We start from the raw sequence: 27,207 nt of genomic DNA, 5'->3' as shown, positions 1-27,207 counted from the left end.
TCTGGAGTGTGTGTGTGTTAGGGAACAGCGGGGGTTGGATGGGGCAGGAGTCCTGGAGGGCTGGATAGAGGGTGGGGGCCGGGCCACGACCCCCTCCCCACGACCCCCTCCCCTCAGGCCAAAAAGTTTGCCCACCCCTGATCTAGCAGCACATCAAATAATCCAGGGTACAACTGAAGCATATCTAAATATGTTTAGAAGTTTTGTATATATAAGTGATATTGTAATGCTAATACTCACTGGATAATGTATCTTCTCAGTAAACCAAGTGAGTGCCCTATATAGATGATACATAGATTTTAGCCTGGAAGGGACCATTAGATCAACTTTTTCTGACCTCTTGATTAACACAAGCCAGATAATTTCATCCAATTACTCCTGTAGTGAGCCCAATCATTTGTGTTTGACTAAAGCATATCTTCCAGAAACACATCCAATAATGATCTGAAGACTTCAGGAGTTGGAGAATCAAACCTGACAGTTTGTTACAATGGTTAATCACCTTCCCTGTTAAATAATTGTGCTCTATTTCTAATTTGAATTTGTCCAGCTTTAGCTCCCTGTGATTGGTTCGTCTTATGCCTTTATCTGCTTGGTTAAAGAGCATTTTAGTACCTAGCATTTTTTCCCCATGAAGGTAGTTACCTACCAGCAAGCCACCTCTTGATTTTCTTTTAAACAAACTGAGCTCCGTAAGTCTCTCACTGCCAGGGTTTTCTCCAGTATTCAAATAACTCTTTTCTCCATGCTCTCCAAGTTTTCAACATCATTTTTAAAGTGTGGACAACAGAACAGGATGCAATATTCCAATACCTGTCTCATCAATGCCAATACTCATGACTTCCCTGTTTATACATCCAAAAATCACTTTCACTCTTTTTCCCACAGTATTGCACTGGGAGCTCATGTTCAGTTGTTTGTCCTATATGACCGCTAAATCTTTTTTCAATCACTGCTTTTCAGAATACAGCCCCCCACATTCTGTTGGTATGGCCTGCATAACTTCTTCCTTGATGTATAATCTTGGCTTTGGCAGTGTTAAGACACATTTTATTTGAATGGGCCCAGAGTCCAAGTGATCCAGGTAGTCTTTTCCTCATCATTATTTACCACTTTGGCAATCTTTGTATCATTTTCAAAAAGATTTTTCAAAAATAATTTTACATTTACTTCAAGCCCATTGATTAAAATAACAAATAGCTTCTGGTCTAGTACCAATCCCTGCAGAAATCCACTACAAACACCCCCAGTGGATGTTTCTATATTGACAACTACGTTTGAGATCTATCAGCCAGTTCTTAATCCATTTAACATGAGCTTTATTTATACTGTACTTTGATTTTTTTTAAACAGAATGTCATATAGTACCAAGTCGAATGCCTAACAAAAATCTAAATGTTTTACATCTATGCAGTTACTTTTAGCACCAAACGTGCAAACTCATCAAAAATGAAATAAGGTTCGACAAAGGAGTGAAAAACATCCTTTGGAACTAAGAATCTTCACCGTGCGTCTGTTTTATTATGATCCACTTTCATGCATTAAAGAAGTCTGTTTCCTGAAATCTTTAAATATATTAAATTTCCTGGAAGCTGATGGAATAATGTTTCAGACTTGTCTAGGACCATTTATCCAAAGACCGCAAAACAATTTACAAACACTAATTGGTTAGGCTCACAACACCCTGTTAGGTCGGTATGTACTATAGAGGACGGCAATATATAAATTGAGGGGCCATAGGGCTGGTCATGTCCACAAAGCAGCAAACTAGATATGATAGTGGAGACCCAGCTTCAGTGGAGAAGGTGCCAGCACATGTACACCTGCCTGTATTAAAATCCTAGTCTGTCAATCAGCATAACTAAAAATGAAAAATAAACACAAGCACAAAGAAATAAAAACAATCAACCAAAGGCTTTGACTGATGTGCTGAGACACTGCAATGTTTCTTGAATTATACGCAAACCGTGAAGTTTATTTGAGAAATACCATTTCTGTCAACACTCTCACATTCATTTCTTTCATGTGAAATAAGGCTTAAACTCTGTGACTCTGCAAATGATATAGTCCCCTTTGATTTTTTGCATGTTTAGACATTTATATTCTTTCTCCTGTTGTTTTCCTAATTACACGTTAACCCAAGAGACCACAAAGGTTACTTGGGACGCAATTCTGAACACTCAAATAAATATTATGTGGATGGGTTTGGCCCTGGTTATGACTTTAAAAAAAAACAACAACAGCTATACCCAGAGGAGAAGAAAGAGGTTCCAGCTTCTTATTCAAACAGTATCTTTATTAGTTGCTATGCTGTATATTTAAAATTAAAAAACTACAGGGCACTGCCATATTAAAAAAAACTTGGAAGAAAAAGAATCATTCAAATTATTCTCTGCTTTAAAATGAAAGAAAGAAGGAAATTCCATACAGGCTAACAGTAAGGTAATGACCTAAACATCCAGAAAATTCAGACTTAAAACCTGTCAGTTACGCTTGTACTTAACAAGTCATTCTGCTCAGGGATTGCAGAAGCCTTCCAGCTAGCCATAAATATATGGAGCATACTGTGTGTACTGCAAAGCCTCAGTCACATCAGTTAGACTGTATGCAAATAATATATGCTTGTATTTTAGTACCAGTGTGCTATGCAAATACAGAAAGACTTGTCCTTACAAAAATATGTCAGAGCGCAGGAATTCCTCAATTAGCTTTGCCAACCTTGTCACTCTGATGGGACTAGGGAATATCTTTGGATTCTTTGGTGACAGAAAACACACATCAGTTGGTAAAATTCTCTTATACTTCCATTCGTGTTTCTAGCAGAAAGACATCATGTGACATTAAACTGTAATTGATTCTTGAAAGATTACTCACTATCACCACATTCCCACTATATCATTGAAAGCTATTGTGATAACAGATGACAAATAAGTTAGCCTCTGCTTTTCAGTCCTCTGAATTACAATGAAAGCTACTATACTTCAAGGATGCATATTAAGGCAACAAAACAAAAACACACCTCAGGAAGAATTCAGAAATCCTTATGGAAGCAAAAATAAGCAAAATAGCAGGATTAATAGGGACAGAAGAAGCCTACTCCTGGTCAAAAGGGGAATGAAGACAAAAAAGATAGTGGAAAGAAAAATAAGTTGTGTGCACTTACCTTTGGCAATGCGTATTTTGGTAGCTTCATCTGTATGAAGTCATTTCGACGGTAAGAGACATAATATTTAGTTCGATTTGCTGATGTTGTCTATGCAAAGAAACAAAGGAAATATCACAATTAGTTTGGCACTAAAACCAATCATCCATAAAGGCACAAAGAGATTTTTTGCCACAATTTGAACATATATACAATATTAGTACTGCATTGTATTCATTTCTGTCATTTCCTCTATCACAGTATCTGGGCATTCCTACAGTAGTGGAACTGCAGACTACTGATTAAAGACCAGGCAGAGTTTACTCTCAGCCGATAGGAGGGGGCAGCATGTAAATATGTCACCCCAAGAACAGACAACAGTTTCCAACAGTCATAATTCCCTTCCTTGTTCTAGAGAAAGAAGAAATCTGCTACTGGCATAGACCTCTCCTTCTCTGCTGGCTGATGCACTGGGACGTCATCCTTTCCTTACCCCCAGTCCAGTTCCCCACTAGTGTCTCACTCTGTGGACAGCTCATGCTTCTGCCCTCACAACCTGCTGCATGAACACAGTGGGCAAGAGACTCTCATCCTACACAGGCAGAGGAGGATATAAACTATCAGTGAATACGAGTATCTTTTAAAATCTGTTTGGAGTATTGTTACAGCCCTGTTGATCCCAGGATATGAGAGACAAGGTAGGTGAGGTAATATCTTTTCCTGGACCAACTTCTGATGGTGGAAGGTCCATGGGTGCACAAGTCAATGGGTCCAGATCTAATGCATCCCCAGGTGCTCAGGGAGTTGACTGATGTCATTGCAGAGCCATTGGCCATTATCTTTGAAAATTCGTGGTGATCGGGGGAGATCCCGGATGATTGGAAAAAGGCAAATATAGTGCCCATATTTAAAAAAGGGAAGAAAGAGAACCCAGAGAACTATAGACCGGTCAGCCTCAATTCAGTCCCTGGTAAAATCATGGAGCAGGTACTCAGGGAATCCATTTTGAAGCACTTGGAGGAGAGGAAGGTGATCAGGAACAGTCAACATGGATTCACCAAGGGCAAGTCATGCCTGACCAACTGATTGCCTTCTACAATGAGATAACTGGCTCTGTGGATTTGGGGAAAGTGGTGGATGTGATATATATTGACTTTAGCAAAGCTTTTGATACAGTCTCCCACAGTGTTCTTGCCAGCAAGTTAAAAAAGTATGGATTGGATGAATGGACTATTAGGTGGATAGAAAGTTGGCTAGATTGTCGGGCTTAATGGGTAGTGACCAATGGCTCGATGTCTAGTTGGCAGCCGGTATCAAGCGGTGTGCCCCAGGGGTTGTTCCTGGGTACGGTTTTGTTCAACGTCTTTATCAATGATCTGTATGATGGGATTAATTGCACCCTCAGCAAGTTTGCAGATGACACTAAGCTGAGGGGAGAGGCAGATACACTGGAGCGTAGAGATAGAGTCCAGAGTAACCTAGATAAATTGGAGGATTGGGCCAAAAGAAATCTGAGGAGGTTCAACAAGGACAAGTGCAGAGTCCTGCACTTAGGAAGGAAGAATCCCATGCGTTGCTACAGGCTGGGGACTGACTGGCTAAGCAGCAATTCTGCAGAAAATGACCTGGGGATGACAGCGGACGAAAGGCTGGATATGAGTCAGCAGTGTGCCCTTGTTACCAAGAAGGCCAACAGCATATTGGGCTGTATTACTAGGAGCATTGCTAGCAGATCGAGGGAAGTGATTATGCCCCTCTATTTGGCACTGGTGAGGCCACACCTGGAGTATAGTGTCCAGTTTTATTACCCACACCACAGAAGGGATGTGGACAAATTGGAGAGAGTCCAGCGGAGAGCAATGAAAATGATTAAGGGGCTGGGGCACATGACTTACGAGGAGAGCTGAGGGAACTGGGGCTTTTAGTCTGCAGAAGAGAAGAGTAAGGGGGGATTTGATAGCAGCCTTCAATTACTTGAAGGTGAGTTCCAAAGAGGATGGAGCTAGGCTGTTCTCAGTGGTGGCAGATGACAGAACAGGGAGCAATGGTCTCAAGATGCAGTGGGGGGAGAGGATTAGGTTGGATATTAGGAAACACTATTTCACTAGGAGGGTGGTAAAGCACTGGAACGAGCTACCTAGGGAGGTGGTGGAATCTCCATCCTTGAAGGTTTTTAAGGCCTGGCTTGACAAAGCCCTTGCTGGGATGATTTAGTAGGTGTTGGTCCTGCTTTGAGCAAGAGGTTGGACTAGATGACCTCCTGAGGTCTCTTCCAACCCTAATATTCTATGATTCTATGAAAGTACAAGCTTCACAGTGCTCTTCTTTAGGTCTGGGGAAGGTAACCAGAGTGTCTGAGCTAAATACTAGATGGAAGCATTAGGGGTCCACACAATTCTCCTGTAGGAGACTTCTTAAAATGAAGTAGGCAATTAAGGGTTAGCAGTGGGGTAACAAGCCAAAAATCCAGTGTGTCTGTTGAGTCCATGATTTTTGGTGCCTAGCAAGGTTATGAATTTAAGTTTCCAGGCTCACCTTTTGAAATTCCTGTGCACATTTCCTTTGAGGATGAGGACTGAGAGTCACAAGTGGAGGGATCACTTTGTTAAAAAAAAAAAAAAAAGGGTTCACCACAAGTGATAAGGTGCTTTTGTCTTTTATCATTTTTCTGTGGGAGTTCATTTGCGAGCACAATTATTGACTGGTTTCACCCACACAGTTGTTGTTGGGGCATCCGATGCACTGGATGAAGCATACCACATGTTGTGATAGGTATGCGTAGGATCCAGGAATCTTGAAAGGTATGTTGTGGGAGATATTGATCATCATAGCAGTGGAAATATGTCTGCAGGTTTTATATCTGTTGTTCTGCAAGGGTCTGGTGCCACTTTGAGTTGGTGTTTCCTGGTCTGCGGGGAACTTGCTTTCAACAATGAGCTTAGCAGGTTGTTTGAAGGTCAGAAGAATGGGTTCAGGAAAGATTTTTTTCACGATGTTGTTCCCGTCCAATATGTGTTGTAATTGTTGGATCATATTGTATGGGTTCCACTGTGACCCCTACAAAATCATGGACTCAGAGACAATGGTTTTATGGCTCATTACAAGCATTTGTAGCACATCACACTGCCTGCTAATCTCTAATTGCCTACTTTATTTTAAGTGGTCTCCTAAGCACATGTGAACCCCTTACGCTTAATTATCTGTTCCAATTTGTATTTAGCTCAGACACTCAGGTTATGTTCCCCAGACTAGAAGAGAAGCTCTGTAAAGCCTGAAAGCTTGTATCTTCCACCAACGGAAGCTGGTCCAATAAAAGATACTACCTCACCTACCTTGTCTCTCTTTTAAAACTGCTATTACAGCACTATTCAAACAACACAAGAGTCTGAATAAATCATAATGTAAGGGGTTTATATAAAGCATTCTGAATCCCTATATTGGACAAGCATTTTCTAGCTATAATCAATCATCTTCTGGTACAAGTCTCCCAGAAGTGCAATGGTGGGTAACAGTGCAACATTTAACCTATTGGTTCAGTGGTGATTTTGAAAATAGATTAACTGTATCCTATAGGCCCAATTCTAGGTTCATCTACATGATGACACTCCTTTTGGTTTAAATATAGACCTTTCACCTGTGTAATGGAGGGCATAATTGGGCCCCATATAAACAATCCAGAAGCCCTGCAAAGATTTCCATCCAATAGAAAACAAAGCATAAGCAGCTAGTGAATGAAAAATTAGCATGGAGATGTTCTCCATTATCACCTTTCTCCCCGATGTCATAGCAGACATATTGGTATTTGCAAGCCTTGCCTTTCCTTGCAGTTATTAGGATAACAACAGAAGTGTCTTTTTCAAAGTAGCAACATATTTGTATTAAGTACTGATGGATTAAAACAACCAGGTGACAGAGTGTTCCCTATTGCACTTCTCAGTCATGGATTTAGGGCCAGTTCCTTCACTTCATTTCCATTGAAGTCAACGGTGTTCCATCAAATTATGTTAACAGATAATTCGGCCCTTAATAAATAATATTTCACATTTTCCAAAACACATCTCTGCACCACTGGCTTCTCCCTCTAGGTAACAGCAATTCAGCCACTGACTCTAGATTTATCAAAAGTTATTGCTTTGTAAATTAACAGCAACAGATTGATTTTAAAAAAGCTAAAATTAAAATATACATTTTTTTCCTCTGGCTTATTACCATGCAAAGAAAAGCCATTTTGTAGGTCAGCAGCACTAACAGCCTAAACTTTGTGCCTTTAGTTAGAAGATATACTTTGCATCCCCATCCCTGTCATTGCTACATTTCTTCTGCATTGAGACAGGTGGGATCATGCATCTAGAGGAGGCTGGGATCCCTTATTAAGTCCAACCCCATGCACTGAACAATTATTCAGGCCCTTCTTTCCCCCTTTTCAAGCTTTAATCCCCCCCTTTTGTAGAGGGGGGATACCCTGAATCAAAATAATAAAGTTACCCATCTGACAAAGCCACCTCCACTGTGGCAGGGAAAAGGTTTTTAAGGCAGCTTTCCTAGTTCTCAGAAAATATGTGGCAATTTCTACTCCAAGCTCTCAAACGAAGCTTGATTAATACAGAAGAAAATCTTTGTTGCCATAGTAGAAGCTGGCTTAAAAGGCAAATGTGCAGTGAACCCTTCTGGCCTCAGTTTTCTCTACCTCAGCTGTCTCAGAAAAGGCATCCCCCAGAGCACAGGGAGGGGTGATGGATAAAATCATCACAATGTGGTGGCTAAATAGAAGGTATCTACTAATGCAATGTAATTCCTGAAGGAACGTCTTCATCCCATTCATGAAAGATCCACAGAAAAGCTAAGTTTTAATCTATTGTTCAAAATAAACTTTTAAGACTAAATGCTGGGGATTTTACTCAGACAAAACCTATTTAAATCAGCTGAAGTTTGCCATAGTTAATTGAGAACCCTGGGATTCGGCCCTAGAGCATCACATACTTAATTACGTATTTAAAAAAAGAAATTGGTTCGAAAAACAAACTATGCTGAAACATGTATATTTGACCTTTGCCTGGTAAAAATAGAACTGATGCATGACTGTAGATCTAGCTTCCTGAATAGCTTAAATGTAACAACGAACAGAACAGTGACCATTTTTACACTTCTTTCCTGTCCATCTCTCCTTTTTTGTAGCATAACAAACGTGACACCTTTCAGAATGTGAGTTGTTAACTTAACCAAACCCCTTCCATTTTTATTTATATTTGTTAAATACCAGTCTTATTCATCATATTAAACAGTAAATACAGATATCCTGGTCTTTCAAGTGAAATCAGGTCCTTGTGGCAGGTGTGGAATTACTGCAGGGAAACAAAGCTGGAGGTACATCTGATACTGCCTAGGCCAAGTAATTAGAGTGGAATGACAGCTTTTCCTCATTACAAAAAAGGTGCTTCTTCAACGGTGCCAGTATGACAATAGCTTTATGTTCTGTGCTTTACAACTGCAACCTTATCAGGTTACTTGGTGCTCTGGGAGACATCCATTTGGTTTCCAGTCCCTAGCTCCATGGAAGCTGGAAGTGTAAGAAGGAATGGTTCCCATCCTGAAGAGCTAACATTCTAGGGGTGTTTTACAGTGATCCAGAGAATGAAAGACACTATCTCAATGAGATTTACTGCAAATACTATGAAAGGAAACACTGAAAGGATGTCTTCCTCCCATGGAATAAGTGCACTTCACTTCCATACCATCAATAAGGGCCAATTCACTGGGAGATGAGAATACACTATTTATTATATAACTCTCCTGGTAGTGGTTTTCTGATACCTTTCAGTTGCTATGGGTGGGTTTCCAGCTCATTTCTCTGGGCTGTGCCTGCCCATGTCTGGCATTAGATCAGAACAATACTGCCTACAAAAATGTACTGTCCTAAAATAACACAGATGCTTGAAGAGAAATCTACCTGTGTCTTGCAGAACACAGCAGTCTGGAAGTGCACATGGAGAGAAACACTTCTCACCATCTACTAACTGTGAAATGAATTTTAAAATGTGCCTGGTGGGAGTTACATTTGAGCAAAATGGCTGCCACCAATGCATGGCTTGGGCTGGGAAATGCCAATTTTAATTCAAAATTTCATTTCCAATTGAATTTTTCATAGTTGGTCTGCGGTGATAGGTATTTCCTGTCACGTGCACCTGCAGATTGTTGTGCTCAGCAACATGGATAACAGCTTATTTGTCTCTGTACCAGTGTACACAATTCCTCCACAAGGGAAGAAAGCTGTGGAAAAGCCAATCTAATGTACCCCAAAGCTGTGGAGCAGAGAGAGCTCCTCTAATATCACCTAGAAAAACCAGTATTGCTTTCCTGTAGGAGACAAGACTTGCAGCAAGCAGACTACGTCAAACTGGGGCTAAATTGTGGTGTTTTACCATAGGACTGAGTAGAGAGCAATGCGTAGAAACACTACTCTATGGGGAACTCGGGGATGGCTTGGGAGAAATCCTTCTCCAAATAGCCTGCAGTAAGACTGCAAAGGCTGCTCCATCCTTTGGGATAATGTTGGCTGATCCCTCTAGGATTGCTGGCCTGCAACTGGGCCAGATTCGTGTTATCTTCTGCTGCGCCAAACTCACAGATGGGGCAGCTGGTAGGGGGCAGATGACCTGCTGCCATATTGCTGCTTTTCAGACCCTGTGGCTGCTGGCTGGATGAAAGGGCCACAATGTAACTTAGACCAATCTAAATTCGGGTCTAAATCGCACCACTGGAGTGGTTCTAAAGAGACACAAGGGTCACTCCATCAGCTGAGGACTGGCCACAGTGGTATTTGCTCCAGGGCCATTCCCAATATGCTCGCTACGTAAGCAGTTGGGGAACAAAAAAACTGCTACTCAGGCTTTACAGCATCTAAGGATTCCCTTGGCTACCACGCAGGCAGCTTTTTGCCTGCTCTCTGCTGTCAAAGCAGTGAAAAGAAACCAGAACAGAGCCTGAGGATTTGACCCTAAATGTTAAATACTGCCTAATTTACAGCAGCATTAACAGGAATTTGGCCCATATAGTCCTACCTAAATCTTGGCAAATCTAGTTACATCTAAATCAAACGATAAATCAAAATCTAAGGGGGTATAAGCAGCTGGTTTGCTCTGGGCCAAAAATGAGTCATCTTTCATAAGACTGGTATGGAACACCTTGTTGTATGTGAAGATTCTTAATCCATCTCTATACAGCAACAGGTTTCTTTGTTTTCTTATGCTACTGATACTGTTTTGCTGTATGGCTTGTATTTCTCAATCTTAGTTTAACATTGGCTTGTGTATGCAGTAAGTGACATTACCTGGAGGAATATGTAGTCATCCTGCACAGTCAAGGAATCCTGGTCGATGCTGCCAGCAAACTGGACTGTTGGTGTTTTATCAGAGCAATTCTGAATCTGACAGGTGATGTAGCGATAACCTGAGGGCAGGGGGAGAAATGTGTTACAGGGTTTTCAAAGACAGAGAAGCAAATATCTTGACATTCTGCTTGCATGGGGGAAGCATCACATTAATCAGTATAGTAAAGTATACAATAATTACACCTAACCCTCACACAGAAATCTTTTAATCTCCAAAGTGCTAGATGCACATTACCACTGAATCCTCACTTCACTCCTCAGAGGTAAGAAGGTATTAGCCTCATTTCATGGTCAGAAAAACTGAGGCCCAGAAAGATTAAGGAATAGATGATGAGTGGCCCTTGTGGAGGTGTTCAAGAGTAGGGGCTTGCCTGACCTGCACAAGGGCCCCTCGCATGAGCAGATCACTCATTTACAGCAGTGGAGATCTGGTGTCCTGTAGTTGAAATCCAGGAGTTCCCCTCATGTGAAACTGGGTGAGAAGAGAATCAAGCCCATAGAATTTAAGAGAGAATACACATATCCCTATTATTGAATTTAAAGGTTGGTTTCAAAGTTCTCCAGACATGTTATAATTCTCTATTAAATGCTTTAGGATTTTCCTCACATGTTAAAATGTCTATGTGAAGGGTAAATGGCCTGCATAAAAAGCCTAGTTGAGGTTCTGGCCTACAATATTTGTGCTGCCACGAGCACTGCTCCACTCTTCCTCCTCCACTGAGTGAGCCATCCAAGACGGGTGCAGAGCAGGACTAGTGCATCAGGGAAGCAATCTGCTCCCACCTAATGGATGGAGCAAAGTGCTCCCACCTACTTTGTACATCAAGCTGTTATGGAACGGAACTTCTCTTAGGTTGGAGCCTTGCATGCTCCTGTCCCACTATAGACATGTGTACAGCACACAGTCAGTCCAGCCCTAAGTAACTTGCCCAAGCCCATGAAGGAAATTCCTGTCTCCCAAACCTGAGATAAGAACACTACACATCACCTCACTTCTGTCTCAGTCTGAATGAGCAAAGCTTTAGCACTCATGTGTTTCATTATTCCTGCAAGAAACTTATCTCCCATGACCCCATTTGGGACAGTTTTAAAATCTGGACGTGGATCTGAGGCAGCTTGGGTCCATACTCTACTGCTTATCGCCAAACCATTTTGGAACAAACACAGCAAAGTGTCTTCAAATTCCTTTAATTAGTCATAATTCACATGGACAAGCATGAAACCAGTAAAGTCTCTTATCTAATAAAGGTACACAGAGCTTGATCCTGCTTCCATTGAAATCAATGGCAAAACTTCTATTGACCTCAGCAGGGCCAGATAAAGCACTGAAGGACTCAGCCAGGAAATAAATGTATTAAAAATCATGTAAGAGAACAGTGTTCCGTTCTCAGATTCTTCTTTAGAAAATAAATACAACACAATTATTACTTGTGATAGTCCATTTGAGGGAATCAGATTAAATGCCCATGGTTCAAGCTTGTCATTGAACTTACCCAAAAAAAAAGAGTGGTGAAATATTCCACGGATACTAGTTAATCAACAGCTATTTTTGCCACTCTATTCTGAAGTTACAGAATGAGTTATAAAATACAGAAATGGGCAAAAATCAAACATGCTGGATTCAACCCTTGCCCCCCTTGCATTTTGGGGACATTCAAATTCCAAACCCATCTGTGGACATGAATTTTGCAAACAGCCACTATTATTATGGCCTTGGTGGCACATGAAATATGGAGCCAACATGTATAGCTGAGTTCATATCCAAAAAAAATAAAATAAAATAAAAATACAAAGGGACAAATCCCTAACCCTTTTCCTCTAACTGTGGAGAGGTCCAGGTGTAATAGAAATGATTTCATCAGGCAAGTGGAGGTAAGAAAGAATTTGCAAGGGGGAAAATATGTGCCAGCTCTTCACAGACCCACTTTGAATCATTTTAAGAATCTCTTAATCTAAGAAATTGAATTATCACCACACAGCAGTTTGAGGGCAGGGTGGGATGGAGGAGGAACCAGGGCATGACAATAGAACTTCTGCCACATGTGACCTTGACTGGCCACTGTCCTCTGAAGAACAGGGCTGTAGGAGCAGTAAAGACTAATGTAGCATCAGGGCAGTGCCACTGTCTCAGGGTAATCCTATCACTATTCTTCTGAATGAATGGGAAATTTTCTTCCATCCAACTCCTATGGAATCTCACTAGACTCAACCAACTACTCAGAAACTCATTGGGACCTGCAACTGTTCTGAGCTTCTGTGAAATCTGACCACTTGGATTTAGGAGCTGAACTTTAGGTACCTGATTATTAAGGGTTGGCCTTAATTTTTCACCATGGTCAGGACAGGGGTGGGGGGAAAGAGCTATCATGTTCTGAAAGGTTAAGTTATACATCCTTTACAATTAATATAATTCGTGTGTAGGAGCTAGGATGATTGTCCACAGAATTAAACCATCTTTCAAGGGTATAATTCTTAAGAAGACAGACACATATATGTTGTAATTGTAGTGTCTACTTTGTACTGTATGCTATGTAACTTCTAGTATTTAAAAAACAAAACAAAAACAAAACTATGTTGAATGTGTAACACAAAGATTTTCTGGGAAAAGAGTGTTAATTCAGTGGAGTTGACATATGTGAGAATTCACTCTAGCAGACACTCACCCAGCACTACATTGCACTGCCAGCTGTATTTGCAAATCAGGAAAAAATATTCAGTGTTTAAGTGCCAGAACAAATTGCACTATTAATGGACTTTTTCACTGGAGCATAGCATCTTGACTTCAATTTATTTCAGAGTGGAAAACAAGTACATTTTAAATCATACTACATTTTTATATATCAAGACACTTTTGCTGAATACATATAAACAGAGCAAGAATCTGACAAGTGGAAAATGTTTCTTCCCACTGTTTTATAAATGAATGCAAAAAGTATTCTTTAAAATCAAAAGAAACACCAGGAAGTCAATTGCTAAAATTTTCATTAGCATACCTCCACTGGGGTCCTGGATTTCCATATGAACCAAATCAAGGTCTCTGTCAACTCCGGCAACGGCCCTGAGAACATAATATAATTAAGTTATCTTGGGCCTGCTAGAGAACAGTAATTACATGGATGGAAAAATAGAAAGATTTTGTGCTAAACTGCTCCCACATCCTAGTTGGACAGTTAAAATAAACCCCATTTGTAATTTTAGATAATATGGATGGAAATCATACATTTCCTGTTCTCGGCATTATGCCTTGCTTTTTCTGTTTTACTAGAATTTCCATTACTAGAACACACAAACCGCCAGGATAGATATTAAGTTCAACTGGAGAAAAGAACAGAAATAGGTGGGGAACAGTAAATAAAACTGGATCTTTCTGAGGCAATCCCAGTTTAATCCTTTCCTAATTTCACAAATATACAGTACTGAATGTTAGCACATTTTCTTTTACAACTCGCTCTGACATTAGTGACGATAGGGCAAATATATTGCTAAGAAATCTTTGAGGTTCTTTTTGTATTAGAAATCTTCTAAACCTGACACACAGCCCCTATAACTAATAAATTACTCTTTGTTAGGCATGTTCACTGGAGGTACCGATCCTATTTTGACAAAGCAATTTAAAAATGAAGAATAATATTCAGTAGGAAATCCTGAGAATGGAACTAAAGGTGCATTTTAACTTAATAAAAGAAATAACAGGGATCCAGACTGATTCTCCTGGAACAGATAACTGTCAAATTTGCTCAGATAAAAGATTATTTTTAAACCTCAGAGCTTCTATCACAACCTAGGATTAGAAAACGAAGTGGTACTCTGTCCGCCTCCTACAACATGGTTCAAAAGGCAGATTCTGCAAGGAAAATGTAGGTGACAATTCTGCTGACAATACACCCAGCAAAACAGAATCCATCTCACACTCCCACAACTGCATTGGCTTTTCAGTGCCAACACTAGCAAAATATAAGAGTCTGTAAAGTAAACAGATTTGACATGAAGACACAGGGAGCAAATACGTGGACAGAGAAAGTGCAATTTGGGTACTTTTTAAAAACCACTTAAATACTTAGAGCAAATGATTATCTTGATATGGTTATTAGATATAACGAGTATACTTTATGTTGAACCTACATCATTGTTTAATGACTGATTGATTAGTGGCATTGATGGGACTGATTTATGGGAAAGATTAAGGGCCAGACTCAGAGGCAGATTAAAGTTTCCTGGGGCCCGAGCAAGTCGGGGCCCTGTCATAACTTAGTCCCAGATTTGGACCTTAGCGTCCAAAATATGGAGGTTAGCATGAAAACCTCCAAGCTTAGTTACCAGCTTGGACCTGGTACGGCTGCCACCACCCAAAAAATTAGAGTGTTTTGGGGCACTCTGGTCCCCACAAAAACCTTCCCTGGGGACCCCAAGACCCAAATCCCTTGAGTCTCACAACAAAGGGAAATAATTCTTTTTCCCTTCCCCCCTCCAGGTGCTCCTGGAGAGATACACAGAAGCAACCTCCGTGAATCCAAGCAGAGGGAGTCCACCCTCTGTAATTCCAGTCCTGGAAACAAAAGCACTTTCCTCTTCACCCAGAGGGAATGCAAAATCAGGCTAGCAAATCCAACACACACAGATCTCCCCCTGATTTCTTCCTCCCACCAATTCCCTGGTGAGTACAGACTCAATTTCCCTGAAGTTCCCCACTAAAGAAAAACTCCAACAGGTCTTAAAAGAAAGCTTTATATAAAAAAGAAAGAAAAATACATAAAAAATGGTCTCTCTGTATTAAGGTGACAAATGCAGGGTCAATTGCTTAAAAGAATATTGAATAAACAGCCTTATTCAAAAAGAATACAAATCAAAGCACTCCAGCCACTATAGACATGTAAATACAAAAACAACAAAACCATGTTTGGTACTCACACTTGGAAACAGAAGATTAGAAAACAGAAATCACTTCTCAAAGCTGAGAGAAAAGCAGGCAGACAGACAAAGACTCAGACACAACCTTCCCTCCACCCAGAGTTGAAAAAAAAATCCGGTTTCCTGATTGGTCCTCTGGTCAGGTGCTTCAGGTGAAAGAGACATTAACCCTTAGCTATCTGTTTATGACAGGCCCCTTCCCCACTCCTTCTGCCTGCGGTCCAGCCCCCATTCTGCTCCTTCAGCCTGCAGCCCTGCCCAAGGCCCCACTCCTTTCTGCCCCTTCCCTGGGACCCATACCTGTTCCACCCAGGGTCCCCTCATTCCGTCCTCCCCACTGCACCCCCGTACAACCCGTTTGCTCCTTTCTGTCCCACTCCCCATTGTGGCCCCAAGACCAGAGAAGCTCTGTCCCTACACCATGGCCCGGGGTCTGCAGCAGGGAGTGCAAGCTCCTTCAGTCCCAGGGCCGCAGCAGGGGTTCGGGTGCTGGGCTTCCCCCGCCACTCCCAAGCTTCTGTGGAGGACATGGGTCAGGGCACTGGGGCTTCTCCTGTCCTGCCTGCCCGGGGCTTCTTCCAGAGAGCAGGGGCAGTGGCTTCCCCTGCTGCCCTGAGGCTACTGCCAGGGATGGGGTTGATGGGTACTGGGGGCTTCCCCTACCATCCTGCAGCTTCTGCCTGGGACAGGGTTGGGCAGTGCTGGAGCTTCCCCCATCCCGCAGCTTCTGCTGGGGAGAGGGTCAGGGGCTGCTGGGGCTTCCCTCATCCCACGGCTTCTGTCTGAAAAGTGCTATTGTAAATGGATAGTATTCATCTGTGAGCAGAAGGCCAGCCTAAGGTCTATGCCCCACTTTAATTCCATTTAAGCCCTCTAAGTAGGGTTGGTAGAAGAGCTCTGCAGGAGGACAAGGTTAGGATGTAATAAAATGGTGTGGAGGAGAAAATGTGATGAGAGAAGTGAGTGAATGGAGATACTACTGAGTTCTTTAAAGGTGCAGACAAGAGGTTTGACCTGATCATGGAAAAAGATGGGTAGTAGCGTGACATTCAGAACTAGACTATGACTTGGGACTGTGCATGTAGACGCAACCCAACCCCTAGAGGAGGTGTGTCAGGAATGGGTGGAGCCTCAACTCCACCGCACAATGTATTAGCTAGCACATATGATGCAACATGCTAGTGTGCCAGCAGCAAATTAGTACTCCCACCCATAGAGCTTGGGAAAAGCAGTGAGGGAACCGTGCCTCTGAGGGGCACAAGATCTCCCCTGCATTGCTCCTAGGATGATCCAAGCTACATGCTGCCCCATACACAGGGCTTGTAGAAAAGCCATAAGCTAGCTCTTAACAATAAGGAAAATCATTATCAGACGAACTGATGAGAAAGATATTTGCAGCAGTATTTTGGACAAAATTAATGGGGAGAGAAGTGAGATGTGAGAACAGGAGATAAGACAAGGCAGGAAATTGCTAGATCAAATGAGTAAAATCTTGCTTTTGTTGAGAAATCGGTCTGCAAAATGCAAAATCCATTGTGGTATTTTGTGGACAATATCCTAAACCAGAGAAGCTATTTAACCCACAGAAGGGCTTATGCTAAGGTGCAGGTGAATGGCAGGAAGATGTTCAATCTTTTTCACAGTGTGGAACACCTCTATCTATCTAGCGTGACAGACCCAGGCCAGTGTGGTACAGGAGTACATGACTACCCTAGACTTGACAAAGGGGCAGTGGCAGATTCCCCTTGCAGAAGACGCAAAGGAAAAGACTGCATTCTCTACACCACAGGGTCTTTTTCAATATACTGTCCTCCCTTTTGGACTACATGGAGCCCCAGCTACTTTCCAGTGCCTCATGGACAAGCTATTACGCCCGCATAACAGTTATGCTGCTGCCTACTTGGACGATGTGGTCATTCATACCCCAGACTGGGAAACCCACCTACAGAAGGTGCAGGCAGTCTTTGATACCTTCAGGTGAGCTGGCCTTACAGCAAACCCTGCCAAGTGCGCTCTAGGGTTTACAGAGGCCAAATATCTTGGCTACACTGTGGGAAAAGGTCTGCTAAAACCCCTAGTGAACAAGTTGGAGGCCATCCAAAATTGGCCCCAACTACGTCGCAAGAAACAAGGCCGGGCATTCCTAGGTGTAGTGGGGTATTACTGACGATTTATCTCCCACTTTGCCACAAGGGCAAGCCCCCAACAGACCTAGTAAAAGCCTGTGGACCTGATTTGGTGAGATGGTCTGATGCAGCAGAGGAAGCATTCACAGACCTAAGGACTGCCCTCTGCAGTAACCCTGTACTGATAGCCCCTGATTTCACCAAGAAATTTATCCTGCAGACAGATGCATCGGAAGTAGGGTTGGGGGCCATTCTACCACAGACGATCGTGGAGGAGGAACACCCAATTCTCTACCTCAGTAGGAAACTTCTTCCGAGGGAACAAAAATATGCAGTGGTGGAGAGAGAGTGCCTTGCCGTAAAATGGGCCATGGAAACATTGCGCTACTACTTGCTCAGGTGCAGATTTGTCCTCGTGACCGACCATGCCCCTCTTCAATGGATGCAGCAGAACAAGGAGAAGAACACAAGGGTGACCAGTGGTTCTTATCCCTCCAACCTGTCCAGTTCCGTGTGCAACACAGAGCAGGAAGCCGTCACGGTAATGCTGATGGCTTGTCACGTGTGCACTGTCTGGCATCCCAAGTTGCCCAACCCGTTGGTGTTGAGCAGGGGGGAGGGATATGTGACAGACCCAGACCAGTGGGGTACAGGAGTCTGGTAGAGGGCAAATATACTGGTCACTGGATGAGTAGTTTTCTGTTCCCTGAGTAACCAGAGCAGGAGCTGCACTAGAGTAATCAGGAACCTGCTAGAACCAATTCAGGCAGACAGGCTGATTAGAACACCTGCAGCCAATCAAGGCAGGCTAATCAGGGCACCTGGGTTTAAAAAGGAGCTCACTCCAGTCAGGGAGGGGGGAGCCAGAGGAGAGGAAGTGCCTTTGAGGACCTGGGAGCAAGAGGCGCAAGGAGCTGAGAGTGAGAGGGTGTGCTGCTGGAGGACTAAGGAGTACAAGCGTTATCAGACACCAGGAGGAAGGTCCTATGGTGAGGATAATGAAGGTGTTTGGAAGAGGCCATGGGGAAGTAGCCCAGGGAATTGTAACTGTCATGCAGCTGTTACAGGAGGCACTACAGGCAGCTGCAATCCACAGGGCCCTGGGCTGGAACCCGGAGTAGAGGGCGGGCCTGGGTTCCCCCCAAACCTCCCAACTCCTGATCAGACACAGGAGGAGTTTACCCAGACTGTGGGGAAGATCACTGAGGTGAGTAAATCTGCCAATAAGCGCAGGACCCACCGAAGTAGAGGAAGAACTTCGTCACACTAGATATTTTAATATGTCAAATCAACCATGATAGCTCAACAGTTGCTCTTCAGGGAAGAAGAATGCTGTTTGCTGAATATTTTACTTTTTGCACTTGACCCCATACAACCGAGCAAGAAACCTGCAGAAACTTCAAGCTGAAATTTTCAGAAGCTGAGATGGCGATACCATTTGTCATCAATAATGCAAAGATTGCTTTTTGGGCTACGCTTTAAATAACCTCGGATCCATAATTTATCACTAGTGGTTTCATAAACATAGATTTATGTATCTGTCAATTGCTTTGGGCTTTTCATATTTCTTTTAATATCCCAGAATTGACAATTGTCTCCTGACAGCTTCATTCCCCACAACGTTGGCACCGGGCAGTGTGGCAGTGGCAAGAGTGAGGTCTGCATCTGTGCAGTATATTTTCACTTCCACTGTAACACTCTAGAGTGAGAGGCTGCAACTGATCTTTTTTAATGTGGATTGGGCTGACATTTAAAGTAAAATATCTCATCCCCAGATGCTCTCTTCCTCTTAAAAAATTATTTAAACAGACATGGATAAATGAAAGTGTTTTGGATTTTTTTTTTAGCATGGTGGGGGAAAATAGCATGTTTGTTTGCTTGTTTGTTTCTGGTTCAGATGTTTTTCTTGTATTCTTCCAACATAACGACTTGCTGTAACTATACATAAGCCACTGAATGTGGACTTGATCCTATAGTCAAACAATAAAACAGGCAAGTTAGCTTAAAAACCCATTAATGTACAGACAATACATGTTTTGTATATATAAACTGTGTTTCACATTATTACAATTCTGCAAGATACTTAAAGAACAACCACCAGCTGAGACAAGTTTAACTCAGCTTGCATAGGGGAGGCTTCTTTTGGGCTTGTCTAGTAAAAGTGTAATCTTTAGATCATCAGGGTCTAGATTTGAGTCTCAGCTATGCTAATATACAGCAATGTCTCCCAAAGCGGGGGATGCAGCTGCTCAGGGCCACAAAGGATAAGGCATGGATAGACCTCTAAATTGTTCTCCAGAGTCTCAAGCTTCCATTTTTGAAGAACTCAGTCTCTGGTTGTTATGGTAGCAAAGAAAATCTGCAAAACATGAAGTGTGTGTAACCAATGCACTGAGTCTGCAGGCAGCCTGAAACAATAACTCTAAAGTGTGACCCGTTCCCTTCATTTAAATAAATCACATGCCAATGACGCTTTGTTGCCTATTTTCACTGGTCCTCAAAGCGTGTAATAAAGGAGATACAGTATTAGGCTGTGAAGATCCAGACAAGCATTTGGAAGTTCTATGTCCCGTGTTATATATAGGCTTGGAAGGATTAGATTTTTATCAGTAAACACTGACTTCACTGTACACACACAAACCAAGGAAAGAATATTGCTATTGATAATAATCAAAATTTACACATAGGCAAAATAAGAAAAATACTGCTTGAGATCTCATTCCAGTTTGCTTTAAGGATATTTACTTTGTGTATTTCAACATGTGATGTTGACAATCTGTGTTTTAACAGTTATTAAGCTTTAGTTTTTTGAATCTCAACATCTACTGTCATTACATAATTATTGTCTGATTGCCCCCCCATCAGACTTTCCCAAACTGTGAAAATTGAAATTGATACCAATTAAAAAATGCTCAAAAATAATCACATATTATCCACTGACATGATCAATACATCTGCCAAACCTAGTTATACAGCTGGTCAAACTAGTTGATTACAATGGTCCCTTCTGGCCTTGGAATTTAAGAATTACTAAAGTGTGGGGTTGCAGAAGCCATATAATTTTTTTTAAGTATGGGGAACACTAATTTACAGGACATGCACAATAAATGCAGCTAGTGGATGGGCAGCTCAGTTGGATGTTACCAATACTGTGGGACATATCCAGGTCCTCTTTACATTTGTCCTCAAATACAAGGTTACTATTGACACACAAGCAATATTATTCTAGCTGGCTCAGGGAAGCCCACACATTTACTAGTGCCAAGTGCATGACTGATTTCAGCAGTATGGGGTGCATGGTGGATCTGTGGGGTATACACTACAAGGTGTGGCCCATACTCCTTGACCCCTACCTTAGAATACCACTTCTGTAGCCCCGGAAAATCTATGGTGTGTGCATTCCATAATGCCTGATTTTCAACTGGCTTGTGCTTTGTCGAATATGGCTGTCTACAAATTTGCCATCAATTTGAGTTGTTTTCAAGGAAACAAGTATTTTCTCAAGGTATCTGCTTTCCTTAAAAACTTCTGATTTTGTGTTTAAAAAAAATGAGTGTTTTGATCAAACATTTTCAATTTTCATCAGTGTTCAGCTAAAAATTTCTCAAAATGTGGCAGTTTTCAGCACAGCATTTTTTTGATATTTGATTGCCAGCAGCTGACTTGAGGGGACAGGTTAGTTTGTTGACAAAAAAGTCAAAAATTTCCACTGAAAATTTTGACTATATGTTTTGGGTGAAATTTTCCCTGTGGGGGTAGATAGAGGAGGACATTAAACATATCAGGGAGCTAAATACTAAGGAGGGATAAGAGTTATTTAAACTAAAGGACAATGTTGGTGGAAGAATAAATGGGCATAAACTGCCCAGGAGTAATTTCAGGCTGGAAATTGAAGAACGTTTCTAACCACAGGAGGTTCTGGAACAGCATCCCAATAGGAGTAGCGGGGGCAAGAAACTAACTGGCTTTAAGATGGAGCTTGGTAAGTATATGATTTTAGGATGGGGTCACCTGTGATAGCAGGGGGGCTGGACTTGTTGAATTAGGAGATCTCTTCCGGTCCTGAATTCTCACATTCTCATCTCCTGACCAGCTCTATTGTGGAGCTGTGTATACCTGTAGCAAAGTGAGTGTAAAACTAGCAGTCTGATCTGGTAGTGACTCAGAACTCCCAACTGTAGAAGAGTGTAAATGACTAAACAAGGCGCAAGTCAGTGCTACATCAGTCTGCATGGCTTTTGGCCACCTTTGTTCCCACATACGCACCATGAGTCGCCTGAATTTGATCTTTTGGATGGATTTGATACAAATAGCTATTAATAGGTTCTCACTAAGGCCTCTTAATTATGCAGAGCTCCCTGTAGTTTTAGTGGGGGGAGGGGGGAGATTTAAGCACCTCTTCTGTTCCTCTCAGCTCCCATCTCACAGAGCCTAATTCTCAACTCTGTTAACTCAACTTTTATACTGTGCAAAACATTGACTTTAAGGGAGTTACACCAGCATAAAAATGATACAATGGAGTAGAAAAACAAGTTCCTGTGTCTGTGTCTATACATGAATACACTCATGCACTGTGCACATTTTACATTTCTCAGTAAGATCACTAAGAATTTCTATATTCAGAATTCCTTTGTTCTGAGTTTGCCAAGCCTTTAATATTGCTTTAACCAAGATTCTTATTTTATTTAATCATTTCTCATCCTTGTGAGCTGCTCATAACAGCTTTCACTTATTTCAATCACAAAAAATATCAGAAAAGTAGTAGTGCTCATTTATAATTTGACCTACAGTCACATAATATATGGGAGTCAAAAACCACAAATTGTTAACACAGTACATCTTGAAATGTGAATCATGAACAATAACCCTTCACACACTATGAATACAAAGTTGATGCTTTTGGATATGATCTCCATATATACAGTACTTCTATATTTTAAATGCCCTGGGTTAATTTGTGGGAGGAGGCAGGGGATGGTGGTTTTTTTTTTTTAATCTCATTTTATTCAAGAGAAGCAAGAACTAGGTACCTAATCAGGTGGAATCTGTCATGGATGTGTAGTTCATCTACACTAATTAGGTTCCTCAAGAAGAACAGAAAAGGGCTTATTGTAAAATATTTGATGCAATTTACTGTGGTGCGTGCTGATGCAGAGAGATCCTCAAATAAGCTAGCTCTAAAAACAAAAAACAAAAAACCCTTCATTGCTGTTACATGAGCCTCCTATCAAAGATCCATTGAAAACTAGCAGGTTTGCTCTATCTGTTCTCCAGCACCGCTTTAATATAATCCATTAATAATAATATTATGCTTATCAGAACTTTAATAGGTTCAAGATTTGGAACTGAAACTGATTTTCAGTAATTCACACCATCAGTTCAAGGGCAAAGCACTGCTCAGAAATCCAGTGAAAACAGCATTATCCATTGCTTACAATGGAAGGACCAGGTCAAAAACTATTTTTACTACATACAAAGTACTGTGGGAATTTTTTTTTAAACACTGTTGAAAATATCTACTCTGATTAGCTTTAAAGGATAACGGCTCCTGGGAATTTGAGTTACTTGGGGAAACAAAAAAACCCAACAATTTGATTTACACAATATAATATTGTTGAGTTACAAATGGCTTTATGTTTTGGGAGTGGCAAGGGGAATTCATTATATCATCTTTGAAAATCATCCTGTCAACTGCTAATTCAGTGCCCTACCAGGCCAATATCCCTTGCTCTGTGTCTGCCCCCTATCTCCCATGTTTAAATACTTTGTAATGAAAATATTCTCCCAGCCCATCTCATCCTAATGGCAGTACTGGAGCTGTTTGTCATATTGATCTCAACACAAAAATAAAAAATAAATATTACCTGAACTGATCAAGGATCATAATAGCCAAGGATTAAAAAACACAAGGTGATAGAACTGCGAGCACATTAATTTTTTTCTCATATTAAAGACAGTGAGCCATATGCCATCCCGACTTATATACCCTGTGCAACCCCAGTGAAGAAAATGGGAAATAAACCAGAGCAGAATTTGGCCCAGAATGTTGCTTCTAAATTTAAAAGTACAGGACAAGGTAGCTAAGACAGACTCAAAAGAACCTTCATAATGATGGTTATGTAGGAAGAAGGACCTATCTTACCTTGAAAATTCCCAGCTCACGTGAGTTTTGAATGGAATTTGGCCATTTGTGGCACAAACATAATGCTGTGAGCCTCAATGATCAGCCCTACTGTGTGACAGAGGGTTGGAGGGAGAAGGAGCTGGTATTCTTTCTCCCATGCTGGTGGAAAAGAGGTCCACCAGAGCTGACACAGGGGTAAGTAATCTGTGCCAACAAACAGAATAAACTACTTCTCCTAGGACCAAGAATGAAGCAGGAAGCACATTGTCAGACTCACAGCTTGCTACCCATCCTGCTTCTGGGGCAGTGCCTCTACATGCTAACCTGTACTTGGGATGGATTGCCAGGTTCCAATCTGACCATAATATTTCATATTTGTATGAATTTTAATATCCTTACTTTATAATATCTATATTTTACAAAGAGTAACCTCCAAATAAGAAAATCAGCAGAGCCCCTGCTGGGTTGGCAAGGGTGAGTCTCCCTAATGTCTCACCTGTAGAGCATCAGGTTTCAGAGCCCAGGCTCCAGCCTGAGCCCGAATACCTACACTGCCATTTTTAGCCCTCCAGCTCAAACTCCCCATGCCTGAGTCTGCTGACTCAGGCTCTGAGACTTTTTGCTCCACAGACATACCCCAATTGCCTAAAGAACTGGGGGAAGGGAAGCACAGCAAGCACAGGCACTAGTTGGGAAGGCAGCTGAAATTAGTTAAGTCCATTATAGTGTAGGCCACCAGCTGGCTAACTCCATAATCTTGAAAGCCAGAGATGACTTTGCACAAGGATAAAGATACTCACACTGCAATGCAATTTACACAGTTCAGACATACCAAAGAAACTACGATGATAAGATCTTTTGGGGCGACACCATGTCTTCCTGTATGGATAGACAGTGTCTAGTACTTTGTGGGTATGACTGGAATTCTAGATAAAGCTAAAATTAGAATTGTATGAAACCCTCTGTATTTGTTATATTAAAGCCCACATGTGGAAGCTGAATTTATTTTTCAGTTTTATTTTTCCCAGTAGAATTCAGGAAATTGATTAAATATAAAATGTGATCACTTCCACAACTGACCACAATTTTTCTTCTCTTTTTTTGGCGGAAGACAAAGGTTCATTTCCATTCTGGAACAAGTCACTTATTTTCACAGATTAGCTTTGGGTCACTTTCATAGAACAGTGGCCATTTTTGTCCAACAAACAGTTTTTTTTCTCCCTGTGAAAACAACCCACCATATTTGTGGAAAGATAGCAAAAGTTTTGCGAATTGGACAAAAAACAAGATTTTTCAATCGCTTCCCAGGCAATGAATGTTTTTCTATACAGATGTAATTAATATGCCAGATTCAGCCTTTAACTTTATAGATTTTCCCCTCTAGATTGATACGTTTGGCTTCTAGAGATCACTTTTATCTGTAAAATGAAGTGCAGTTTGAGCAGACATTAAAATTCTCTCTAAACTAATGTCACTACACCACAGTGCTGAAAACTCTTACATTCGAGTCAGTTGGGGCTCCCTGCCTGAGTAAGTATGAGTCTGAATTTGCAAGATTGGACTCAGGTGAACATGAGACTAGAATTGCCCCTGCAAAAGATGTCAAATTTGTTTTATTATCCTTCCTCCTGCCTCAGGAAACACCTAAGAGGATTAGTACCAGATACTTTTTCCTTTCATTTGGTCACTGGAAACTAACAACAGTGTATGCCTCTTACCAGAAAATATGGTCTTTTGACACTCGTTCCTGTAGAAGAGTCCATTTTTTCCCCAAGTCAACTGACACATAGAGCTTCAAAGAAAAAAGAAAAATATTAGCTGGTAGAGCACTGCTAACCATTTAAATTTTAAAAGACAGTGGCTAACCAAGGGACTTTGAAATAAGCTATTAAAATGACAGATTTCACATGAATCCAAAGCATTAACCATTTGAATCTTTTCAAACAAGTAAAACCAAGACAAACTTGCATAAAAATTTATACATATAAGAGTAAAATGCTCTGTTTTCCATGAAAACAATGCACAATTTCATTTTAGATCAGACAGTTACTAACTCTGCTGTGATTGTGCAAGAGAAAGGAGTGCAAGGGAATTTTTCCTCCCTTGGTTCTTCTCACACAGTGGCCAGCCAAGTGCAAATGCTCAAGTCCCCAATTCTGCAAAGCTTAAATTTAAGGCTGTTGACTAACTGCAGGTAACTCCCATGATTAACTCAAAAAAATTAATGATTAAATAAAAAAATTAATGGTGATTAATCGCACTGTTAAACAATAGAATACCAATTGAAATTATTAAATATTTTTGTACATTTTTCTACATTTTCAAATATATCAATTTCAAATATAACACAGAATACAAAGTTGACTGTGCTCACTTTATATTTTTTTATTACAAATATTTGCACTGTAAAAATGATGAACAAAAGAAATAGTATTTGTCAGTTCACCTCATACAAGTACTGTAGTGCAATCTCTTAATCATAAAAGTGCAACTTACAAATGTATGTTTTTTTGTTACATAAATGCAATCACAAACAAAACAATGTAAAACATTAGAACTACAAGTTCATTCAGTTCTACGTCTTGTTCAGTCAACTGCTAAGAGAAACAAGTTTGTTTACATTTACAGGAGATAATGCTGCCCACTTCTTAATTGCAATGTCACCTGAATGTGAGAACAGGCATTTGCATGGCCCTGTTGCAGCCGGCATCGCAAGGTATTTACGTGCCAGATGCGCTAAATGTCCCTTGATGTTTCAACTAGTTTTACATTATTCATATGTCCCTTGATGCTTCATATCAGTTTTACATTATTTTATTTTTGAATGCAGGGTTTTTTTTGTATATAATGCTACATTTGTAAGTTCAACTTTCATATTAAGAGATTGCACTATAGTACTTGTATTAGGTGAACTGAAAAATACTATTTCTTTTGTTTTTTACAGTGCAAATATGTGTAATCAAAAATAAATATAAAGTGAGTGCTGTACACTTTGTATTCTGTGTTGCAGAAAATATCCAAAAATATTTAAATAAATGTTATTCTATTATTAACAGCGCGATTAATCATGATTAATTTCTTTAATCACTTGACAGCTCTACTTAAAATGCTTAATGTTCAGCACAGGCTTAAGTCTCGTGAAAAGCCAATCAGATGCTTAAGAGCTTTGCTGAATATAGATGAACTTACGCACTTGCTTAACAGGGATCCTAAGAAGCACGGAGACTGCTCCCTGACTGCACCCTCAAAAGAGGTAACGTGGAGATGGTAGGGGATGGGGCCAGGACCTTCCTCTGCACTGGTCACAGTTGGTAACACTGAGCTTGGTTTCTTTCCCACCACGTTTAATTTCAGAAATTAATGTGCTAATAACAACAAGAACACTGAGACAAGGTATGTCAGAAGCACAGATATAATTCTCGTTCCATGACATGCACGATACATAACACTATTCATTCAAAGACTACCTCATTGCCTTCTGGAGGCTGTGATTGAATTCTCCTCTGTAGCTATAAAGTAA

The 27,207-nt window shown here is 41.0% G+C and overlaps 1 protein-coding gene across 1 annotated transcript in view; it reads right to left on the bottom strand.

Annotated features, from left to right (window-relative positions):
• Positions 1–27,207, bottom strand: part of SORCS2 (sortilin related VPS10 domain containing receptor 2) — an 859,447-nt gene that overhangs the window by 116,908 nt on the left and 715,332 nt on the right. Inside the window, exons 5-8 of the mRNA XM_050948134.1 lie at positions 25,406–25,479; positions 13,523–13,587; positions 10,470–10,588; positions 3,164–3,253 (exon numbers count right to left, since the gene is read on the bottom strand). Coding sequence (XP_050804091.1) covers positions 3,164–3,253; positions 10,470–10,588; positions 13,523–13,587; positions 25,406–25,479 — 348 coding nt within the window. The remainder of the gene's footprint in view (positions 1–3,163; positions 3,254–10,469; positions 10,589–13,522; positions 13,588–25,405; positions 25,480–27,207) is intronic.

Source organism: Gopherus flavomarginatus, chromosome 3, assembly GCF_025201925.1.
Source record: "Gopherus flavomarginatus isolate rGopFla2 chromosome 3, rGopFla2.mat.asm, whole genome shotgun sequence".
NCBI lineage: Eukaryota > Metazoa > Chordata > Testudines > Testudinidae > Gopherus > Gopherus flavomarginatus.
Note: the sequence above shows the minus strand (reverse complement) of the source record. Positions and strands in the feature narration are given on the sequence as shown.